At 38.3% G+C, this 24,041-nt stretch overlaps 1 protein-coding gene across 1 annotated transcript in view; it reads right to left on the bottom strand.

The window, feature by feature from the left end:
- The window catches only part of LOC150075065 (nuclear distribution protein nudE homolog 1-A-like), a 193,061-nt gene that overhangs the window by 108,833 nt on the left and 60,187 nt on the right, over positions 1–24,041 (bottom strand). The window contains exon 4 of the mRNA XM_090389075.1: positions 3,445–3,535. Within this exon, the coding sequence (XP_090245201.1) occupies positions 3,445–3,535 (91 nt within the window). The remainder of the gene's footprint in view (positions 1–3,444; positions 3,536–24,041) is intronic.

Raw genomic sequence — 24,041 nt, 5'->3', positions numbered from 1 at the left:
CAATCATATATATGAAGACAGATTTATAGAAAATGCAATGGATAAAGTAAGGTTAGTAGAAGGAAGTATTAGTTACTATTTGTTGGTTACAATTTATTAATGTTTCTTTCCATATTACTCATTGTATATATATAATGTGATTCTTAATTACTGACTACTTGACTGGAGGTCGATGGCAGCTCAATAAGTTTCAATAAGGGAACAAGAGACTTATAAGTTAGAGAACCCATGATTTAACATATGCTTTGAGGGAGAAACTTTGTCTCTACCAAAACTAAATATTTCACAAATAAAGGTACAATAATTATTTCTGAGAATTTCTGGTGTTTTCCTAGGCAATGTATAGCTATCTATACATTCTGTATAAAAAGTTAGAAACTGTGAATTTTTTGAAAAATGCCAGTTAGCATTTTTCAAATTTTACCCTCGACAAGAGATGTTTAAAAATGGGCTTTTCAACTCTTTTTGCGGCGATCTCTATATATGACCTGTGGTCAGAAATACTGGTGAACCAGCACACTCTAAATTCTGGGCTGATATATTGTCAATATTTTTATTGTCTGGATCAGAGTAAGGAATCTTTTCACTCCCCACATTAACTAGAACTTAAAAAAAAAAAAAAAAAAAAATCCATTTCTTGATGTCCTCGTGAAGAAGTTGGGGATACAACAGAAGGCCTATCTAATGATGGCTTCACTACTAAATTGTAATTCCAACCACCTGACCTCGAGAATGGTGCATAACTTCAGTCCCTCACATCTGGAAACAGAACTATGCAAGACCAGACACCCTTACACTCTACTACCCTTAATAATGATAACATTATAATCTAACAACTATCCTTAATAAAAAAGTAAAATTAAGTGCAGCCATTATCAACCCACTGCAGGATGGAAGCCTCCTCAACAATTCATGCTGAGGGAAATGGACCATAATCTGCCACGCTGGTCCAGTGCGGGTTGGCAGATCGACCATATTTAGCAGTCAGGAACTTGAACCCCGGTCTACTCAAAGAGCGTGTGCTACTGCAATCCCAACCACTCGGCTCCTTAATAAGGATAATGCCGACCGGGCTAGCCGAGTGGGTCAAGTACCTGCCCGGCAACCCAAAGGTCGCGGGTTCGATTCCCGCCTCGGGCTTGGATCAAAGTACTGCAAAAACCTTGGGAGGTGCAATATGGCCACAGAAGCCAATACGCCAACTACCAAATCAAAAAAAAAAAAAAATAATAATAAGGATAATGCAATTTATTATCATTAATAAGAAAATAAATTGCATTATCATGTTCTCCCCAACTAATAGTAAGGACTCAGCGATTGAAGAGGTAGATTGCAGTTGGAAAATAAGCTTTTTGAAGGGTACAGATCCCCTAACAGTAGATATGTAATACTGTATACTTGTGATGCTCAATCTCTTATGATGATAAAGCAAATTGAGGATATTCTTAGCCTCCACAAACCAGATAAGGAAACAGTTTTTTAGCCATGCACAGTTTTTTTTTTCTCTGAAAGAGTTAATGCATGGTATCTTCCTAAAAAAATAACTAAACTACATTTAAGTAGAATTAGAAAATGCCTTTTCTAAACTTTATATTCAATTATGACCATCAATAAAAGAAAAAAGAATGGTTACTATTTAAACTTCTAGAAATGACCTGAAGCATTTGCAGTTATGTCACATGCGTACAAAACAGCAAATATAAGCATTGGGATGCATGCTTACTTCTGAGCCACTTTGAGACTGACCAGTGTCTTGAAAGCTATGGTTCCATATTCTATATTAATATTATGCTAAATGACCAAAGCTAATACAAAATATGGAACCATAACAAGAATCCACAGGTTTTTGCTGAACTATTGAAAAACATAAATAAAAAAAAAATATAACTAATAAAAATAAAAAATATATAAAAAATTAACAATAAATTTAATTAATAAAAATATATTATTTATTTTAATTACCCCATGCTGTCAACCTAAAATACCCATTGAGGTAAATCATTCCAATAATTAATAACTTGCTGGCTAAAAGAAAACTTCCTATGATCTACCTAAACTCCTACCAACAATTTGAATTTATGGACACTAGTTCAGAAATATTTCTAACAGTGAAAATTTTGCATTCGTACATTTTACTATGCCCTCTGAGAGTCTTACAGACCTCAATCAGTTCTTTCCTTAGGAGCCTGGCTGCCAAGCTCTGTAGTCCACATTTTCAGTCTTTCCTCATATGAGTGCCCTTTTGAAGATCGCAAGTGAGTTGCCCCTCTTCCAACCCTTTCACAAAGAAATGTCTTTGACTCCATGTCTTTTTTTTTTTTTTTTTCTTACTTTTCAGATGTGGTCTCAATACTTGAATATTTCTCAATATTTCAAGTGCCTTATATCAAAAAATTTTATTATTCACTTTTGCAAATTTTTTCCAAACATACTGAGCAAAAAACATTGATTGTCGGAGCGTAAAGCTAAACATAATTTAGAATTACAAATTATCAAGGATTTCCAATTAATGAAGTTTTGTTCTTTTTTGTGCAAAAGGTATTTTCAATCTTAAAATATTTAAAAAATTCAATATATCACGGTACAAATTAACACTTTATTGTATTTACTACACCCTCACTTTTAAGAAAATATTTTGCAAATAAATATATAAAGAGATCGAATTAAAATTGTTTCTGGATTGCCTGGTTAGCCACACTTGCCTATAGCCTATTAAAGCAAGATTTTTGATATAGTTTCTTAAAACAATACTTTCCTGCATTTGGATTTTCACCTTGGAAAATACAATTATCTCTCAGATGCTGCTATCACTGTTTTACGTCCACTGACGGTGACAGTATTCACACTTAGGCATGTAAGAAGAAACTAGGTTTGTCAACATTGTTAATCTAAGGTAACTAATATGATTTTTATCAGACAACATCGCCCATGATACAAATCTGTTATCCATTAAAAACTCAAGGCCCTGTTATGACCAGTTTTGAATTACTTGGTTTCCATCATAAGACAACCCTATCAGCAAATTTGCGCTAAGTGGTGAACAGATATCATATCTAGACAAGACACACAGTAGACTCAAGAAAACTTCCAACTGAAAACAACTTACATTATGTGTATATTAAACCCCTATAAGATAGGCTTTGTCAGCCGAATATTACAATATAAGGAATATATTGTAATATGGGGAACTGTAGTAAAACAACAGCTTCCCAGTCAACTGAAAAACTCAACACACAAAAGCACTGTTTCAGTATACTATTTCGATTTCTCTATTAACTTGCAATTTGAAAATGACGAAAAATGCAACTCCATATTCAACTAATATGAATTTTAATCTACAAAACCTAGAAATTGAATCCTCAATTCTAATTCAAAACTGAACTAATCTCATAGATTGACAAGACCTTAAAGTAAAGTAACAAAAAATCACACTTTAAATGTTACCTCTTGCTTCATCTTTCAGTCTCTGAATTGTCATTGCCATATTCTCCTTCTCATCTAGTTCATTTTCTAAAAATGCATTTCTTTCAATAGCCTAGAAAAATCGCACAGGAAGAAGACAATGTTTAAACATTTAATCAAAAATAAATTTCTACATTAATGGTTTAAACTGAATTTATTTAATTAAAATACCTTCAAGAATAATATTAATTTCAAAAGCCAAAAAAAAATTTTGATTAAGTTAAACGCTAAAACCATTATATTGTATAAATTTTAATAACAGCACATGAAAATGCAGTAAATCACGCCAAGAGAAATGAGAATCCTCAACTCTGTATCTCTACTAAGCAATAAAATAAAACCAAAAAATGAGGATAACACACAACAAATTAATTAGGACATAAGCCTCATATTTATCAAAAAATAAACTATACAAAGACGTGTATTTCCATATGCTTTCCGTAAGTTGAAATGACACAATGAGCAATAATATGTTTCACTGAGAAAACTTCAAAAACTGATTCTAATAATGTGAGGATATCCAATGAGTTCAATCAGGTTTGCTATGCCTTCTTCTAAGAGGAAGTTAGTGGCACTAGGGCCATCAGGGCTAAATATTATTATTATATTATATTCAGTATCATTTAACAGGAAGTTTTTAAAACAGCAGTTAGTTAGTTGCTTGGCTGTTTGGATTTTTTTGGTGCAAAAGCAACTTTGGCCACATTGCTCTAAATCGATATGAAAAATGCTGTTCAATCATGATTTATTTACACTGGTATTCAAAGAAAGCGCAACACCCTTTAAAATTGTAATTGTCGTCTGAATAATGTCAGTACAGTAGACTCTTGATCCCCAATGTACATAAGAGATACATTCCAGGACTTCTTACGTAAGTAAAGTTTCACGTAACTCAAGAATGACTAAAAAAATATTGCTACTATATCCCCAATCTGCCAAAATTACAAAAACTACATAATATCCTCAGAAGAATGAAAAAAATAGTTATATTTTTAATTAGTTCAATTAAAAACTTTATCTGGGGAGAATGGTGAAGTAGCCAGAGTGGCACATAAGAAAAAAGGAAGAAAAAACGCATGTTATCGAACTGTTAAAATATAAGAGCAGCATTATAGATAATCAGCATAAAGCAAACTGCATTATAACGAGGGCCTGCTGTACTGCAATCCATTAATAAAAGATCAAGCACTGGTGCACTACAAAGGGAATTTAAAAACCAAATTTTGTAGGCTTGGTTATTATTATAGTTGTCCTTCGTTGATGCCAACTGTTCCTCGTATTCTGTCTTTCTCCTTTATTGTGTTCACCGTTGCCACTGACAAATCTGAATTCCGCACAATACTTGTTAATGTTTGACCATTTTTATACATCCTTATTATTTTAATTTTCTGATCCAACTCGATAGCTTTCCTTTTCTTGATAGATTTACTAGTATCGGTTCTCACTTACTCTCTTAGTCGACACCGTGATAACGGTCAAAATGAAATTTTCTGTAAAGAACTTCACAGGGTTAAGGCAAAAACTCACTATTATCACTCCACGCGAGCTCACATTTTACTAAAGCACATTTCTGGAGGTCACTGCCATAAAACAATAAAAACAATTTGCACTTTCCAGTTTATTGGGCTTTTCTGTTAGTGCAATTAATTAGAAATGGGTAGCAAACTCGATCTTATTGCATTTGCAATAATACCGATAGCTGGAATTCTATGGGTTTTTTATGTTATTATAGTGAAATGTGTGTCCCCTTCACTGAAATCTTCAGTCATATAAAAAAATATAAATAACGTAACGTAAGTCCAAAGCTGTATCGTAAAATGTTCAGCAACCTACATAAAAAGTATGGCAATAGATAAAAAAGGAAAAAACCTTACCAGGCACTACTTGCATGTCCAATATACAATGCTTCTGACAAGACATCATAAAAAAATAAACCCTCTGTTTATTTTTTTATGATGTCGATTTTAAATCTAATAGCTTCCCTTTATTTTTTACAATGTTGCATATGGTTTGGTCATCAACATTATAGTGATTCTTTGGAGATTTAATGGATGCACTTTTTAAAACTTTTGAATAATTTCAAGTTTTTATTTAATTGAAAGCAACTCTTGCATTTGCTCATCATTTTTGCCATTTCTAAACAAATAAAAAAGTTACTATAAAAGAAAAAAAATTCCGATATCCCTGACATACATAACGAAACAAAATTTGTCCTTTTAGCATTAGCAAAGGCACATGATGCAAGAAAGCAAGCTTATACAAAGGGTACTAGGAAAGTTTTGCAATACAGCTTTGTTTATTTAATTTTTTCAAAGTAATTTCCTCTACATTCAATACACCTCTCCATCCTCCAAAACCAATCTTTAAACCAGTTCTGCCAAGTTTCACTAGGGAGTAAAGCACACTCGTTGTCCCAAGCCCGTAGAAGGTCCTCATCACTGGAAAACTGCCTCCCTTTTAGCTTCATTTTCACATGCGGGAACAGTGCAAAGTCGCAGGGAGCAAGGTCTGGACTGTAGGGAGGGTGCTTGAGAAGTTTCAGTCCTGTCGTGGTCAAATATTCGGTGCAGGCTTTGGCGCGGTGAGCTGCAGCATTATCGTGATGGAGGTACCAGGTGGCCATTCTTGACTTTGGCCGCAGGTTCTTCATAGATCCAATGACTTTAGGCAGGCATTGTTCAGTATACCACTTAGCTGTGACTGTCTTCTGCGTGTCCAAAACGACACGTTCCACAATTCCACTCGATTTGAAAAATACAGCTATCATTTTCTTCTTTACAGATCGGGATTTTCTGACAATTACGGGTGTGTCGTCATCATCAAAGACCCAAACTTTGTTTTGAGCCTTGGTCGGCAGATCGTAATAGTACAGCCAAGTCTCGTCACCTGTCACGATGTTGTTCACATACCAAGATTGTCCCTTATCAAACTTTTTTAACATCTCCCGGCACCAAGTCACACGTCGTGTCATCTGCTCTTCAGTCAGTTGATGCGGCACCCAGAGAGAACAAAGTTTCTTCACGTGCAAATGATCTTGCAAAATCGAACGAATTGCTGGTGCATTTAGGCCCAAAGTATCCTCTATCTGTTGGTAGGTCACTCGCCTGTTTTTGTCAAGCATTTTCCTCACAGCAGTAACGTTTTCCTCCGTAACAGACGTTCGTGGCCTTTCCGGCCTCTCAGAATCCTCCAGAGTGAAATTTCCCCTTTGGAATTCTCTATACCACCTGAATATCGTTGTACGATGTGGACAATCATCATCTAGTGCAAGAGTCATTTCTTCTAAGCACTGGTCTATGGTTAAACCACGCATGAAATTATACCGCAAAACTGTCCTTATCTCATTTCGTGACCACGATGCCATCGCAAGCACTTTACACTCTCACTACTAATGAATAACTGAGCCCATCGACTTGGCGTGGCGGCTACTATGCACGTATGAACATGTCTCAACATGCAGCAACAAGCAGCTTCCTGTGATTCATTGTTGCGTCATATTGCAAAACTTTCCTAGTACCCTTTGTATAGCATCAGCCAAACAAAAAAAACCCTTATTTCACCCATCCACTCAATCCAAATGTTTGTCAAGTTCAGCCTTGAATCTATTTAAGCTATCAACTTCTACAGCGACAGATGGAAGTTTGTTCCAACAATCAACCACCCGCTGGCTAAAGCTAAACTTCCGCACATCTATTCTACAACTGTCTTTCCTCAATTTGAATTTATGCCCACTCAGGCGATTACTCTGGGCAAGAGGAAGAATCCCACCCGCACTGAGCATGCTCAAACCATTCAAGGCTTTATACACCTCAATCAGATCACCTTGCAGGTGCCTAGCTCCAAACAGTGTAATTTGCAAAACCTAAGACTTTCTTCGTAAGAGCAACCATTTGTTCCGTTCACTAATCTTGTTTGAGCATGCTCAAAGAAAAATCTGCTAGAAAAATCCTATATATCATTGACAAACAAGACATCATAAGCTACTCTTGCAGACCGTCTGCACTGCTCAGAAAACTTCAAATCTGCCTGCACAATTACCCCCAGGTCTTTTTCATTCTTTACCACTGTCAGTGCGGTACCACAGAGTTGATATGTTACTCTGGGATTACTGCTTCCCATATATAGTAGTACTTTACATTTAAACTTCATTTGCCACCTCTCAGCCCATCTGCTCAACTTTTCAAGATCCTATTGCAACAGTATACTATCATTAGTGTCATTAACAACCCCTACCAACCTTTGTATCGTCTGCAAACTTGGACATTAAGCCTGATATAACATCATCAATATCATTTATAAATACAGAAAACAACAATGGGCCCAACACTGAACCCTGATGGACTCCACTAATAACATTAGTCCCAGAAGAGCAGTGTCCATTGATTACCACTGTCTTCTCCCACTCAAACATCCCTTTATCCATAGCAGCAATTTGACTCCAATGTCACACTGCTCCAATTTTTGCAGCAATCTTCCATGTGCAACAGTATCAAAGGCTTTTCTAAGATCCAAATATATGATATCAAAGTTATTCTCTGCATCCAGTTCCTTTGTGACTACATCATAGTATCCAATCAAATTAGTCAGACAAGACCTCCCCTTAACAAACCCATGCTGTGTCCGAACTGTAACTGAAGTCTTGTCTAGATGATTCTGCAATGCTTCTTTAACCAGTGCCTCCATTAATTTCCCTGGAACAGAAGTTAAACTAACAAGTCTGTAATTACCTGTGTCTCCCTTTGATCCTCCTTTGTGGATTGGTGTCACATTTGCACACCTCCAGTTCATGGGTATCTCCCCTGAGTCCAGGAAGCTCTCATAATTATGGCTTAAGGTTTGCTTACTTCCTTTGCCATCTCCTTTAATATAACTGGATAGATTCCATTCACCCCAGGTGCCTTTCTTGTGTTTATCTTCAACAATTTCTCCTCCACTTTACTCTGTTATTACAAGATTATCTAGCTTACTGCCAGAGTTGAATACACCTCTGGCATTCCCCTCCCTGAATAATTCCTCATGTGTGAACGTTGTTGTTGTTATGGGGGTTTGATGGCGCATAAGCTACTTTGGCTATAATGCACTTATTCATTTATTATCAGAAGAAATAACAAAGTGTCATAAATTCAGAATTGATTTAAAAGTCCAGTTTGCTTTAAGAAGCTGAAAAATTGGGAAATATCTGCATTGTCTCCAATGAGATTCTCTAAAGTTATTGGTTTACCAAGATTAACCAGTGATAGCAAGGTTGAAGTTCTGTTTTGTTTATAGTAAGGGCAATCAATGAGAATGTGTTTAAAACTCAGATTTATATTACAAAGTGAACACTGTGGTGAGTCGTCCCCTATGAGTCTTGCCCTTGAAAGGACTATTTCTCGTCTTGATGTGCAGACACTGGAGCGCCAAATTTTCAGATCATGTTTAAATTGAAAGAGTTTATTATTACTTTGATTGTGCGATATTGCTGTCCATTCTGACATTAAAAAGAAGTCAATAGAGAGATTTTGTAAAGCTAGTTTAATTGCATATAATTCAGCTGAGAAGATATTGAATTGAGATGGCAAGGATGCTGAAATAACAGTATTTGGAAACACTGCAGCTGCTCCAACGTTTGAATTAGATTTAGAGCCGTCTATATAAATTGAAGCAAAATCAATGTATCTTTGAGTGTGAGCTTCATGAAGTTGTTCGATATTTGTAAACTGTTCTTTTCCCATTGACAGAGGTAAGTGTCACAGGTCAGTATAGGAGGTGAAACCATGGTGGTCGAGTACAAGTTGTTACCTGTTGTACAGAATGGATGGAAACATGCCAAATTTGGATCAGTTCAAGAAGGCGACGACCAGCTGGCTTTACTATGCTAGGTTTATTTCTGAAAAGGTTTTCTAATGGTGGATTAAACAGATATGACTGATTTGGATGCGTGGCACAACTTTGTATCTTGACAGCATACTTCAATAACAGTACATAGAGTTAGTGGGCTCATGGGCATCAATGTAGAGACTATGTGCTGGTGATGTCCTGAAAGCACCAAGTACAAGTCTCAAAGCACTGTGTTGAATTGGACTGAGCCAGCGTAATGCACTCATTCTGGCTGAATCATAGATGGAAGCTCCATAATCAAGACGGGATCTGATTAAAGCCCAGTATAGCCGAAGTAGAGATGTACGATCTGTACTGCATGTTTGGGAAGGTAAAGCTCTGAGTATATTTAACTTTTTTAGACAGGAAGTATATGTACATTTTTAATATGGTCTATAAAATGCAACTTGTTGTCAAAGGTTAATCCTAGAAATCTGATGTTATTAGTGACTGGGATGGAGACATTATAAATTTGAAGTTCAGGATCCGGATGAAGTTTGCGCTGCCTACAAAAATGGATAGCAACTGTTTCGTGCTGCGAGAGTCGATAGCCATTGAGGCTTGCCCACTGTTGTATTTTATTCAGTGATATCTGCAGCTGCCGTTCAATAGATCTCATGTTTTGGGAATGACAGGAGATAAAAAAGTCATCTGCATAAAGGTAGGTCGCAACTGTATTTGGTAGCTGTTTGGTGATGGAATCTATTCTAAGAGCAAACACAGTGGCACTCAATACTGATCCCTGTGGAACTCCTCCTTCCTGCATGAACGTTGTGGAGAGGGCATGTTGGTACTGAAATTGAAACGATCTAGTATATAGGAAGTTCTGAACAAATATAGGAAGATTGCTCCGCAGACCAAGAGAGTAAAGATCACTAAGTATGCCATGCCGCCAGGTGGTGTCAAAAGCCTTCTCAATATCTATAGAAACCATTACAAGATGTTCACATTTAACAAAGGCATTTTGAATGGCGAATTCAGCCTTGGTCATAAAATCTAAGCATGACCTATTTTTACGAAAGCCATATTGGCTATGCCTGATTAGATGTTCTAACTCAATGATCCATACGAGTCTTCTGTGGACAATTTTTTCAAGGATTTTGCTCAGACAGCTTGAGAGGGATATCGATCTATAACTATGGGGGTTAGTTGTTTGTTGGTTGTTTTGTTGTTTATTGGTGCATTGACAACGGAATTGTGCGCCAGTTCATTTGTTATATTATGTCTTTGTATGCAAATTCATTCTCTATATCTTGGTCGAATGCACGGGAGTTTAATATTTTCTGTGATTTATACCCTATCATTATTTATAGTAGATGGTAGACATTGATTGTCTGCATGAATCTGAAAATGTCTGATACACGTTCCTTGTCACCTAGGATATCTCTGGGGGTGATGTCTTGATTTCCTTTATAAAATGATGAGAAAATCTTTCGTTGATCATTTTCATAGGTTGGGCTTTCTATGAGTATATGTCTGATTGTTTGGGTAGTATTGCATGTTTGGCATCTTGGAGGTTCTTCGGCACACAGTAAATAGCCATGTGTGATGTGTGTATGTCCAATTTGTAGTCTGGTCAAAATGACTTCCTCTCTCCTTGATTTCCTTGTGCTTGTTTTCCAATGTTCAACTTTTGGTTTTATTTCATATAATTTATTAGAAGTTTGTTTTTTGCCAGAGTTCTTCCCATTGTGTCAGAGAGTGGTTTTGAATGATTGGTTTGTAATCCTGATACGGCACTGGGAAAGGTTGTTTCTGGAGGTTAGTTGTTGATTTTGCAATTCTGTCAGCTTCTTCGTTTCCTTTTATCCCTTTGTGTCCTGGTATCCAGCAGAAAAGTATTTCTTGTTTTTCTTTTGTTAAGTCTGTTAATATCTGTTCAATTTGCACGAGAACTGGATGGGTTATATTGGTCGTGGTTTGAATGGCTTGTATTGCACTTAACGATGTTGTTGTTATTTGGTTTTTAGGAGCATTAGCAACTAAGGCCATATTGCTCCGGGGATATGCGGTGGTCATTTCCTGACCTTTCCGCATCCTCCGTATTTGGTGGTCACGAGTTCGAACCCCAGTCTAATCAAGAAGCGTGTGCTTCGCACTGCTGCTCCTGCCACCTGGCTACGGAGGCGCCGCACTTAATGAATCAGAATATATCACTGTTCTCAAATGATATGTGGTTCTGAAGTATTCCAGGGCTATCTGAACTGATACTAATTCTGCAGCGTAGACACTGCATTCTTTTGGAAGTTGGCGTGCCAGTGTAGTGTCTGGGAATACTGCCGATGCTCCTACATGGTTCTCTGATTTTGATCCATCTGTATATATTGGTACATGATTGGGATATTTAGTTCTATGTGCTGCATGCAGTTGTTGAAAGTTAATGTCTGACAAGTTATTTTTATTCCAGGTTTATGTGGAGAGTTCACAAGTTGTGGAGTGGTTTATCCATGGTGGTATTATATGCCTTTCAAGATTTGCAACATTATCTACGTTAAGATCATATGTTGTCAGTAGCTCTTGTAGTCTGATTCCTAGAGGCTTGTTTGCACTTTTGCGATTCCTATATATGTTTTCCAATTTTGGTGAGAATAATGATGTCCAAGTTGGATGATTTCTTGTGGAGCTTATCTTGTAGGCATAGAGTAGGGCCAGCTGTTGTCTCCTCAGGAACAATGGTAGTTCATTAGCTTCTGTATAAAGATGTTGTGCAGAAGGCTCCTGTTGCTATTCATAGTGCACTATGGTGAATTAGATCTAACCATTTGAGGGTGCTCTTTTTGGCGGAAGCATAAACGGGTGCTCTGTAATCTATTTTTGATCTTACTAATGTTTTGTACAGATTGAGCAGAGTGTAATGGTCTGCTCCCCAAGATACTAATGTTAAGACTAAGGATATTAAGTCGTCTCATACATTTTATTCGTAATTGCTTTATATGCTCTACGAAGGTTAACTTGTTGTCTAAAGGAGTCCAAGAAATTTTACGCTTTGTTTGACGGGTATTTTGTGTCCTTCTATTGTTAGAAGAGGGTCGGGATGTAAGTTTCTTTTCCTACAGAAATGTATGCAGACTGTTTTTTGTTGTGAAATTCTAAATCAGTTTTTCTGGGCCCAACTATTGATTCTGTTAATTGCGCATTATAGCTGCCTTTCTATTGTTCCCATATTCTGTGCTTGATATGATATACTGAAGTCATCAACATATAGTGCATGCGACACCGTGGATGGCAGTTGTTTTATAATGCCATTTATTTTTATGACAAATAGTCAAGAACTATTAGACAAGAACTCCTTCTTCTTGTTTATACGTTTTTGACATGGTGTTCTGTACTCTGACCTGAAATGTTCTATTTTTCATAAAGTTTTGGATGAAGAGTGGTAAATGTCCTCTGAGGCCTGTATCGTGGATGTCTTGTAGTATACCGTATCTCCATGCTGTGTCATATGCCTTTTCTATATCAAAAAATATGGTAACCATATGTTTTTAACTTATAAATGTATCTCTTATGTCTGTTTCTATTCTTACGAGGTGATCTAAGGTGGATCTATTACCTCTAAACCTGCACTGCATACTGTTGAACCAGTTGGTTGTTTCTAAAAACCAGATTAATTGTTTGTTGATTATTTTCTCCGAAACTTTGCTCAAGCAGCTAGTGAGCGCTGTTGGTCGATAGTTGTTTGGGTTGTTCTGATCTTTATTGGGTTTTTGGAAAGCTAATACTATTGCATGGTGCCATGCTTCAGGATATTGCTCTTCTTGAAAAATGCGATTGTACAGTTTAAGAAGGTTTTCTATTTCTTCTTGCTTCAGATGTTTAAGCATATCATAATGTATGTTGTCTGGTCCAACTGCACTTGGTTTTGTTTTTGATAATGCTTCACATAATTCATGCAATGTAATTGGTTGGTTATAGGATTCAATATGTTTGGTGTTAAAATTAATTCTGTTTTTTTCAGTTTTCTCTTTATAGGTCAAAAATTCTTCACGATATGATTGTTTTGACGATACTTTGGCAAATGTTTCTCCTAGTATATTAGCTGTCTCTGAAGGTTCAGTAATTCTTTCTCCATTCCAGTGTAATACTAAGGATGGTTGGTTTTTGCATTTCCTGTTCATTTTCTGTATTTTAATCCATATTGTCTGTGTATTTGTTGTTCTACTTATTGAGGAAGTAAACTGGATCCAGGAAATTTTTTTGGCTTGTTTTCTGGTATACCTGGCTAGCGCTCGTGCTTGTTTATATTTTAGGAGATTATCCGTTGTAGAACTTATTCCATGCTTTGTTTTGTTGTCTTTTTTTTTTTTTGTCATGCTGTCTTCATTCCACCAGGATTTTGGATGTAGCGGAAAACGAGCTGAAGTTCTGGGTATTGTTTGCTCAGCTGTCTGTATTAAGGTATCTGTGACGTGTTTCACAGCCTCATCGACTGATTTTTCTTGAATGCTTTGTAGATTAAATATTGTGAGTTCTCTAAATTTTTCCCAGTTGCCCTTTTCTATTTTCCAGCAGGGTGGTCTGCTGGGATGGCAGGGAGGGTTTCTGATCAGTGTGGTGATTACTGGGTAGTGGTCACTGCTGTATGAGTTCTCTATTACTTGCCACTTGAATTCTGGTAGGAGTGAAGGGGTGGATATGTTTAGGTCTATTGCTGAGGTTGTACGACTAGGAAAGTGAAAATAAGTATGTTTACCGTTGTTAAGTAGAGAAAGTTTATGGTGATCTATTATTCTTTCTATTATTCGTCCTCGTCTGTTGATGTCAGTGTTTCCCCACAGATGACTATGCCCATTCATATCTCCCATTATACAGAAAGGTGATTGGAGTTCGGAGATTAGTTGGTCTATTTCTTCAAAAGTTATATCTGGTCCTGGTGGAAGGTGCACTGAACAGATGGTTACCTTAAATCTTAGTGTTATTCTTACAGCTATCGCTTCGAGATGTGTTGGCCCATCTCTTATTCTGTCTTTCCTATACATTGTATAATTTTTTACTGAAAGGGTTTCTTGTTGTCTAAGGTATGTCTCTTGAAGACAGAAGCATATTGGCATATGGTGTGTAATTAGATACTGGACATCGTCACAATTGGTTCGTAGTCCTCTACAGTTCCACTGGATGAACTGATCCATTATTGGGTTTTCCTAGGGCTTTCGGGTTGCTTCCGAAATGGAACATTCTTATATTTTGTCTCATCTTTTTTAGGGTATTGAGGCTGGTCCATGTCCATATCTTCTTCTGTGACAATTTCTAGTACTGGTTCTTCAGATGTGTTTATTTTTCCTATATCCATCTGTTCGGTTGCTTTGGTGTTTGTAGGTTTACCTCGGTCTTTGTTGTGGTGGTGCTGATTTGTTCTGTGTGAATAGAAATTGGAGTATTCACTGTTTTCTCCTGTTTTTGTGCCTTCAATCCACTAAGTGATTCTTTTGGCAGCATGGAAATTTCAGTTTGAACTTCTACTGATTTATATTGGATCACTGCTTGTGCATATGATGGCTTGTTTGTAGGCCATGGTCGTATTATTCTACTTGCTTCTTGGTACGTTGTGTTGTGTTCTGAATTAGTTTCTCTCGTTTCCATTTTTCGCACGTTTTTGAGTAGGATGGGTGTTCCCCTTTACAGTTTGTACATTTCAAGGTGTGGCAGAGCAATCTGTAGTCTCGTGTTCTTTAGAACCACATTTTGCACAGGTAGCCGAGTGTCTGCATGCCATTTGCGAATGTCCAAATTTCTGACATTTATAACATCGCAATGGATTTGGTATGTACTGTCTTACTTGGCAGTTCAGCTGTTGTTGCTGAACCTCCAACAACAGCAACTTGGCTGTTGTTGGAGGTTTCGGAGTATTAAAGGTTATGATTAGAGTTCTTGTTGGAATTATATTTCCATCCATTCGGATATTAATTCTCTTCACTCCTGTTACCCCTTTGCTTCTTATTTCTTCTGTGAGCTCTTCTTCTGACACATTTAACAGGTCCCACTTGGAGATCACTCCTCTGGAAGAATTCAGTGTGTTGCGTGGTGTTACAACTACTGGTAATCCTCCAAAGATTGTCGTTGCTAGCACCTTCTGGGAGTGATTAGGACTTTCTGGATCTCAGGCGTTGAACAGACTTGGGAGATCCTACTAGACCCTCTAATGTTTTCTGAATTATGAAGGGAGACATACGGCCTAATGTCTGATCTCTAGCATGTATAACAATGTATGTCAGTACTTTTGGTGGGTCCATATCTATCTTCTGTCTCATTGTCTTTGTCTTTTCTGTATCTCTACTTGGTAGGGCTTTCTCTTGAAGCCCAGTAGTATAAGTAGTTATTTTACTACTCGTGTTTGCTCTTTTGACCCTGGAAGTGTTACTTTCCTCTCCCAGGTTACCAGCCCCAGCACGAGGAGGCAAGAGCAATGCCACTTAGTGACCAAGCGGCTACTGTGTTAGGTTAGTAAAGGTGAGATTAAGAGAAAAAACAAGAAAGGTGAGTTTCCTTCCTGTGTCTTCACTTACTGATTGTAAGACAAAGAGCTGTTTCGCAAAAAATGAAAGGAAGTTAACGATGAAAATTAAAGAAACTGGTATATTTTTTCTCTCTATATATCGCTGGGAATCGCTTAGTCACTAATAAATCGCTTGGCACCTGGGGCCGCTATGGGGGTTAGTTGGATCTTTCCCAGGCTTTAGAAACACCCAAACAGTAGAGTGATGGCAAGAAGATGGAAAAACATTTTCTAAAAATATACGATTGAAAAAACCAGGAGCAGGTGCAAAGCTTTATCATCCAGATGTTATAACATGACATAATAAATCCATCAGGCCCGGCAGCACCATTGTGGGCTGTTGTAATAGCATGCAAAAGTTCTGAGTATTGCAGAGGTTTGTATATAGGGAAGAAGGCAGGCAGTTGAAAGTTAATGGCATGCTTTTCTCTAGCGTTTTTAATTTGTAGGAATGATGTAGAATAGGCTGATGCCACTGAGATTTCAGCAAAAGTATTACCCAAAGCATTAGCAATATCTAAAGAACTGGATAGGTCTTGCCCTTTCCAGGAGAGGATTGGAGAAGGCATGGTAGGAAACTTACCAGATAACTGTCTAATTTTTTTCCATATAATTTTGGGATCAGTGTTTCTGTTAAAGGTCGGTGCAAAACAGTTCCAGGATTCTTTCTTGGCTTGCCTTTGTATAAAATGTGCTTTTGCCCTTAGCTTCTTAAAATTAATGAGGTCGGTTGTGGTTGGACATTGCCGAAATAAATTCCAGGCTTTAATATTTGCTTTCTTTGCTTTTGTGCATTTGTCATTCCACCAGTAATTATAATGCTTTTAGGAGATGTGACGTGATGTAATCTGTTACATTATCAATATTCTTGGGCTGAATTATTTCCCTATCAAGAGAGATTGATGATCGAAATTTTGCCAGTTTGCACGAACAAATTTCCATTTCCTGCAAAGTTTGTTTGAAGGAGTTTTTGATATTAAAAAATTGAATATGATTGGAAAGTGGTCACTGCCCATAGGATCATTTAAAACGTACCACTCCATGGTCGGAAGCAGTATTGGAGAACAAATTGAGAGATCTATTGCTGAGGTGTGTCCAGTTGGGAATTGTATGTGAGTGTGTGCACCAGTATTGAGTATGGTGAGGTTTTGTGACTCTAGAAAGCTTTCAACGAGTCGACCACGTGTATCTAGTTTAGGATCGCCCCATAAGGGGTGGTACCCGTTAAAATCTCCTAATATACAGAGAGGTGGAGGTATCTGTATGAAGAGATCTTCAAGATCCCTTCATACAGATACCTCCACCTTGGTCCTTGAGGTTGTCACAGACATTCTCGCAGATAGGCCAGACAAGCTGTACTTGCTACCTGGGAGTCTAAAATGCTGATGGAACTGATATTCGGGTGACACTCAAGTCAAGTGGACCCAATTTCGGCAAAGTCCGGACGGTCTCTGACAGCCAAATCCTCTGCTTGCACCTTCACAATGGTGGGACTGTTAGTAATCCTGGGTATAACCTCCATGCACAAGTACATGGTGGGTGACCACCCAGGTGTGAACCAATGTAAGCAGGGGTCGAGGTGTGGTGCCCACACCACATGGAGGAATGCCGCCCCTCTATGTTACCAGGCAGTACTAGGTGGTAGATGACTCTCATCAACCGGTGAAATACCACCACTTGGCTTATTGGAGGCTTGAAGTGGTGGAACCCATGTTTAGTCTCTAGAGCTAAGGTCCAGCCAACCCTTCCCTATCTCTTCCATCATGCAGTATGATTGATGATTTTTGAGGTTATGATGAATGTCGTGGCGAGATCCAATATTCCTTACATTTCGAGAGTACAGCTCTAAAACGGTGTTCGCAGGCCGGCCGCTAGTTAGTACACCGGACCAAACCTACTGGTAACTCTCTAGGAGGCTTCCGGATCAGCTAGTGTATAATCTTGCTACATCTACTCTGCCAGATAGTGACTGGAGGGAGTCCGAGTAGTGTGTATGCGGGGAGCATTGTCGAGGCCACATTATGTCAAGGATCTGGGTATATCCTTACCACATGTACGCCATATGCAAAAATTTCATCACTTCATACAGCATGTCTCACCCACTTTTTCTTACTATTGAATACACCATGAATTGTCAAAATAATAGAGCAAGCTTATCTGCAAAAAGATCTAAACCTCCCAAGGACTTGCTAATTCATTTCACAAATATACGTGGTCTCAATTCTAATCTCAACTATGTCCATTTCCACTTGCAGTCTTCCAAACCCCATGTACTTTTTCTGACAGAATCTCAGTTATCGGTTGATTCAACTATTGCTCATCTCAGATGTCCAAATTATTTGCTGTATGATTCCTTTCGCCTCAAAGGTGGTACTTGTGCATATGTTCGTTCTGATATTCCCTGTCAGAGACTTGGCAATTTGGAATCTCCTCTCTTTCATCTTCTCTGGCTTAAAATCTCTCTACCTCATTGTGTCAAATTCATCTGTTGTCTCTACCGTTCTCCCAACTCCACTAATCACTTGGAACTCTTTGACTTCCTCTCTTTGCAACTTGACTTTCTCCATCTAACTTTCCTAACAGTGAGGTAATTTTCCTTGGTGATTTTAATGTTCACAACTCCAGCTGGCTTCCGTTTCCTAGTCGCTCCGACCCAGCAGGTCGAGATGCTGAGGCTTTTGCAATTACTAATGACCTAGCACAGATTGTTCATTTACCTACAAGAATACTGGACAATCCTAATCATACAGCCAATACACTTGATCTTTTTCTCAAAAACAACCCTTCTAAGTACACGGTTGAAGTGAGAGGTCCTTTAGGCACGTCAGATCACAACTTAGTGATTGTCTCTTCTAAAATGGAACCTTTATCTCATGGCTATTCCCAACCTCGTGTTTTTTGGCATTACAAGAATGCAAAATGGGATGACCTGCGAGACTTCTTTTCCTTAGTCGGATTACTGTTTCAAAACTTCTGATGTCAATGTTTGCTCAGATCGTGTCAGTGAAATTATTCTTGCAGGAATGGAATCCTTTATCCCACACTCCACTTTAAAACCTCGTCCTTTATCTAAACCTTGGTTTTCCAATAAATGTGCTAAGGCTGTCCAAGAGAAGAATGTTGCATATCGTAATTGGCTTGTTTCTAATTCTTCAGTTTCATTTTCTGCCTACACCAAAGCTCGCAACAATTGTAAAGCAGTTATCAATCAGTCCAAACTAGAGTTTGAACAGGCTAAGAGTAGAAAACTTGCTTCTTGCTCTAATGGTAGCCGAGCATTCTGGTCTCTTGCCAAAGCTATTGGCCGCAACTTTTGCCCATCTCTGCTCCCACCTCTGTCCAAACCAGATGGTTCTGTTGTCACTTCAGCCAAGGATAAAGCTGACCTGCTAGCATCCCATTTTTCTTCCAGCTCATGTATTAATGATCTTGGAAAAACACCTCCCACCATTCCTAACACGCTCCATTCAATGCCTCCTGTGGTCTTCCGTCTAAAGGATAACAGAAGGATTTTGATGAATCTTGATGCTAAGAAAGCTCCAGGTCCTGATGGTATTTCTCCACTTGTTCTCAAATCCTGTGCTCCTTAACTTACACCTATTCTTTGCCGCCTTTTTCACTTTCTTATTCCAAAGGTGTTTTTCCTTCTGCTTGGAAATTTGCTCATATCCAGCCAGTTCCTAAAAAGGGTGACAAATCCCTCCCATCCAATTATCGTCCCATTGCAATTACTTCTACTCTTTCTAAAGTAATGGAGAAATCAATTAACCACCAACTCTTAAACTACCTAGAAACCTTCCGTCTGATCAACGATCACCAGTATGGATTCTGTCAGTGTCGATCCACTGGTGATATTCTGGCTTGTGTTACCCATTTATGGACTAATTCAATGGAAAGGTTCGGTGAAACACAAGTAGTTGCTCTTGACATCTCAAAGGCTTTCGATCGTGTTTGGCATAAAGGTCTTCTAAACAAGCTTCCATCTTATGGTTTGCCAACTATTTTTAGTAATTGGTTATCCAGTTTGCTCTCTGATCGCTCACTGAGGGTGATGGCTCTCTGTCTTCTAACTTCTCCACTAATGCCGGTGTCCCCCAAGGTTCAGTTCTTTCCCCCACTCTTTTCCTCTTGTATATCAATGACCTTCTTCCATTGACTGGAAATCCTATCCATAGTTTTGCCGATGATAGCACATTGCATTCAACTTTCCGTTTTGAGAAATCTTGTCCTGCTCAATCAGCTTCAATTTCTCGAAAATCTGCTACCAATTCCTTAAATGCCGATCTTCAGGTAATTCTCCAGTGGGGCAAAGACAACTTAGTTGATTTGAACCCTTCTAAAACTCAGTCTTGTCTTATATCTCGCAAAAAGGATTCTTCTGCTCCTATGTTTATCTTTAGTGACACTCCAATTTCTAGGCAAAATGATATATCTCTTTTGGGAATTACCCTGACTTCTAATCTCTCTTGGCACAAGCACATTACAAATATTGCTTCCTCTGCATCTAAAAAACTTGGTTTTCTCTTTCGCTCTTGGCGTTACTTTTCTTCCAAACAGCTGCTCACTCTGTATAAATCGCAAATCCACCCTGCCATGGAATATTGTTCCCACATCTGGGGTGGTGCCCCCAAAACCTCTCTCGGGCTTCTTGATTCCATTCAGAAGAGGGCAGTTAGGTTAATTAATGATTCATCTCTAACAGAGTCTCTCCACTCACTTTCTCATAGATGCACTGTTTCTGCTGCATGCCTCTTCTACAGATACTTCCATGGGCACTGTTCTTCTGAATTGGCTTCTATAATTCCCGCTCTCTCTTTCAAAACGGTCCGAACACGTGCCGCCACCAGCCAACATCCATTTACTGTCCAACTTCAAACGCACAGAACCAACTTTTCATCTTCCTCATTTATTCATTCAACTGCCGTTTTCTGGAACAACCTTCCTTCATACGTATTTCCTGAAAATTACAATCTACAGAAGTTCAAGTCTAATGTCAACAAATATCTTCTTTCGTCTTCTCAACCTCAAACCCAAGCACGGTACTAAGTACTATAGGTTCTAATACCTCTCGTGTTTGGGGGTTCACAAAAAAAAAAAAAAAAAAAAATCTTTTAAACAGCAAGTATGGTTTGGTGGTAGGTATATTGAGACAAGTGATATTGAAATATGGAGAGTTATATGAACAGCAACAGCTTCTATTTCAATTTGAAGTGGAATGTGTTTAGTTGGGATCTTTGAATTTATCAGGATTGCTACACCACCATGGGCAGCATTTGCTGTATTACGATCTCTTCAATAAAGGCAAAGTTGTTTATTGAAGAAGAAATTTGCAAGGTTAGGTAAGTTTCCTGAAGACAAAGGGCATCTGGAGAATATCGGTTAATTAGATAATTTATATCATCTGTGTTGCAATGAAAGCCTCTGCAATTCCATTGTAAAATACAAGGCATTATTTGTGTTTAATTGATGGAGCTGTATCTGACTGTTTTTTTGAAGGTTACTGACATGACATTCCAATTTAGGTTTATCTTTTTTGGAGAAAACTGGCCGACATCTGTCCATTTCTTCTGGAGGGGATGTTCCTGTATGGATGTGCCATTTGTGTCCATGGTTGTGTCTTGATTATGTTTCACTACATTTGCGTTTGAACTATGAGATATGGTATTTATGACTGGAGTAGGAGATGCTGCTCGTATTGTCAAAGGAGTATTATTTGCCTGGTCAAAGAACTTGGATTGTTGCTTAGAAAGAACATTTCTAGCCTAATTTGTTAGAGGGAACTGTTAAATCAGTTTGAGTGGAGACTGTTTGATACTTTTTTACAGCATTGGCATAGGTAATAATTTTGGTTATAATAGGTGCAACTACTTTCTTGCTTCTGGATAACTGACTTTGTTCTCAACCTTGTATTTTATTATTTCTTTTCTCCATTTTCCACTTTTCACATGTCTTCAAATATGCAGGATGGTCACCATTGCAATTTGGGCAGGTCATTTTTGTAGCTGTACAGTTACTTTGTAAGTGATCTGAGGAAACACAATTGGGGCAGACAGGAACTCCTGTTGTTGTTATTTGGTTTTTAGGAGCATTAGCAACTAAGGCCATATTGCTCCGGGGATATGCGGTGGTCATTCCCTGACCTTTCCGCATCCTCCGTTTTTGGTGGTCACAGGCTCGAACCCCGGTCTAATCAAGAAGCGTGTGCTATGCACTGCTGCACCTGGCTACGGAGGCACAAATTACAGCATTTGGAAACTAAGCACCTGCCTACGGGAACTCCTCTGCATACAGTTTGTGAGTGGCCATACTTTTGGCATTTATAACACCTTCAAGGGTTTGGAATATGAGGGCGGATGCGGCAAAGTAAATAACCTACTTTTACAGAGGAGGGTAAGTTTGGCGTATTGAAGGTAAGAATAATATTTCTGGTAGGTAGGTATAAGTTGATTATCTTTTATAATCATTATTCATCTTGCTTCAGTTATGTGTTGTCCCTGCAGCTCTTCGGTTATTTCTTCTTTGGTGACATTTAATAGTTCCCAACTGGATATCACACCTTTAGATGAATTTAAGGTTGTGTGAGGAGATATTTTAACAGGAATGCCAGCAAAGCTTGTGAGTTGAAACAGCTTCTCAGAATGTCTATGGGTCACGGTTTCTACTAGTTAGTCTCCTGATTGCAGTCTCTTCACAGTCTTGAGAGATCCTGCAATACCCTCCAGATGTTTTTGTATGACAAAGGGAGACAATTTATTCATGGGCGGACTAGTAAGTGAGTGGATGATTAAGAACGATGGGCAAGGTTGCTCCATCCGATCAGTCTTTTATCTCTTTGGATTATCGTTCTCAATATCCTGACGGTCTGTGTTTGCCATGTTTGCTCCTTTTAGCCCTTGGCTAGAGGACTTATCTGTCAGGGTTTCTGGCCCCGCCACGGGGAGGCAGGAGCAGTGCCGATAGGAGGCCAAGGTTAAGTGTTAGTTTGTTAGTGAACTAGAAATATGTATAAAAAAGAAAGGTAGTTTTGCTTCCTGTGTTCTAACTTATTGTTTTTCAAGTGTAGAATGGTTTTAAAAAAATAAGGCTTTAGAGAAATGTAAGAACTTAAAAATAACTTAAATTGCCTTTGAAGGGCACTTTATGAATCTCACAAATATCGCTTGGCCTCGAAATATGCTTGGCACCCGGGACCCATATGTGAACGTCGATGCAAAATATTCATTTCGTTTGTTAGCTACCTGAGCAGGATCATCAACAGTTGAACCATCGATATCAACTGGACCAATCTGATTCATCCCCTTCCTTCTAGAGTTTACATAAGTAAAGAACTCTTTGCTGTTTTTCTTTGCAAAATAGCAAAAGAGTTCTTTACTTATCTGCTGTTTTTCTTTGCAAAATAGCAAAGAGTTCTTTACTTATTTGCTGTTTTTCTTTCTTTCTTTGCTGTTGGTAACATCAGTTGGTACCACCGTATAGAATTTAAATACTGTCTCAGACCACTGTAGTCACCTTTACGAAATCACAAACCCTTCCCTTTACCCTTGATGGTAGTTACCTCTTTGAGTAAATCCCACTTCAGCACACTGTGATCACTGCCACCTAGTGGTTATTTTATCTGCAGATTCTAGATGCATGAAGAATCATTACTGATAATCAGTTCAAGAGTATTACTCCCTCTAGCTGCCTCCCGAACATGCTGCTGTAGAAAACAATCATCCAATAAATCCACAAAGCCTTGCTAGTGTGTGAGTGACCAACGCACAAATTCCAGTCAATATATGGGAAATTAAAATCCCCCATTATAAGACACTCTAATTTACTGGTCCATTCTATTTCTCTGCACAATTGCTCATTATACTCATCAGATTCATTAGGCCTATAACACACACCTCCTCTCATTTTTCCTTTCCCAGTGCTTATGTCACACCAAACAGACTCAACATTGCATTCTCCACCAACATCAATTGGATGCACTTTCTTAGATTTTATGCGTTTCTTAACTAACAGCATAACCCCTCCTCCCTTCCTGTCCTGTTTATCCTTTCTGTACACATTGTACTCGCCAAATTCCAGTTCTGCACTGCTTATGTCTGTGTGACACATTGTCTCTGATATCCCAACAATATCTGTCTTTGATATCTTGACTAGCATTTCAAGCTCATCGAATTTATTAACTATACTCCTAGCATTGGTGTACATGCAAGTATACATGCACCTGTTTCTACTCTTA

This window comes from Mastigoproctus giganteus, chromosome 14, assembly GCF_048544385.1.
Source record: "Mastigoproctus giganteus isolate SK-2022 chromosome 14, ASM4854438v1, whole genome shotgun sequence".
In the NCBI taxonomy this organism is placed as follows: Eukaryota; Metazoa; Arthropoda; class Arachnida; order Uropygi; family Thelyphonidae; genus Mastigoproctus; species Mastigoproctus giganteus.
This window is presented reverse-complemented; position numbering and strand designations above follow the sequence as displayed.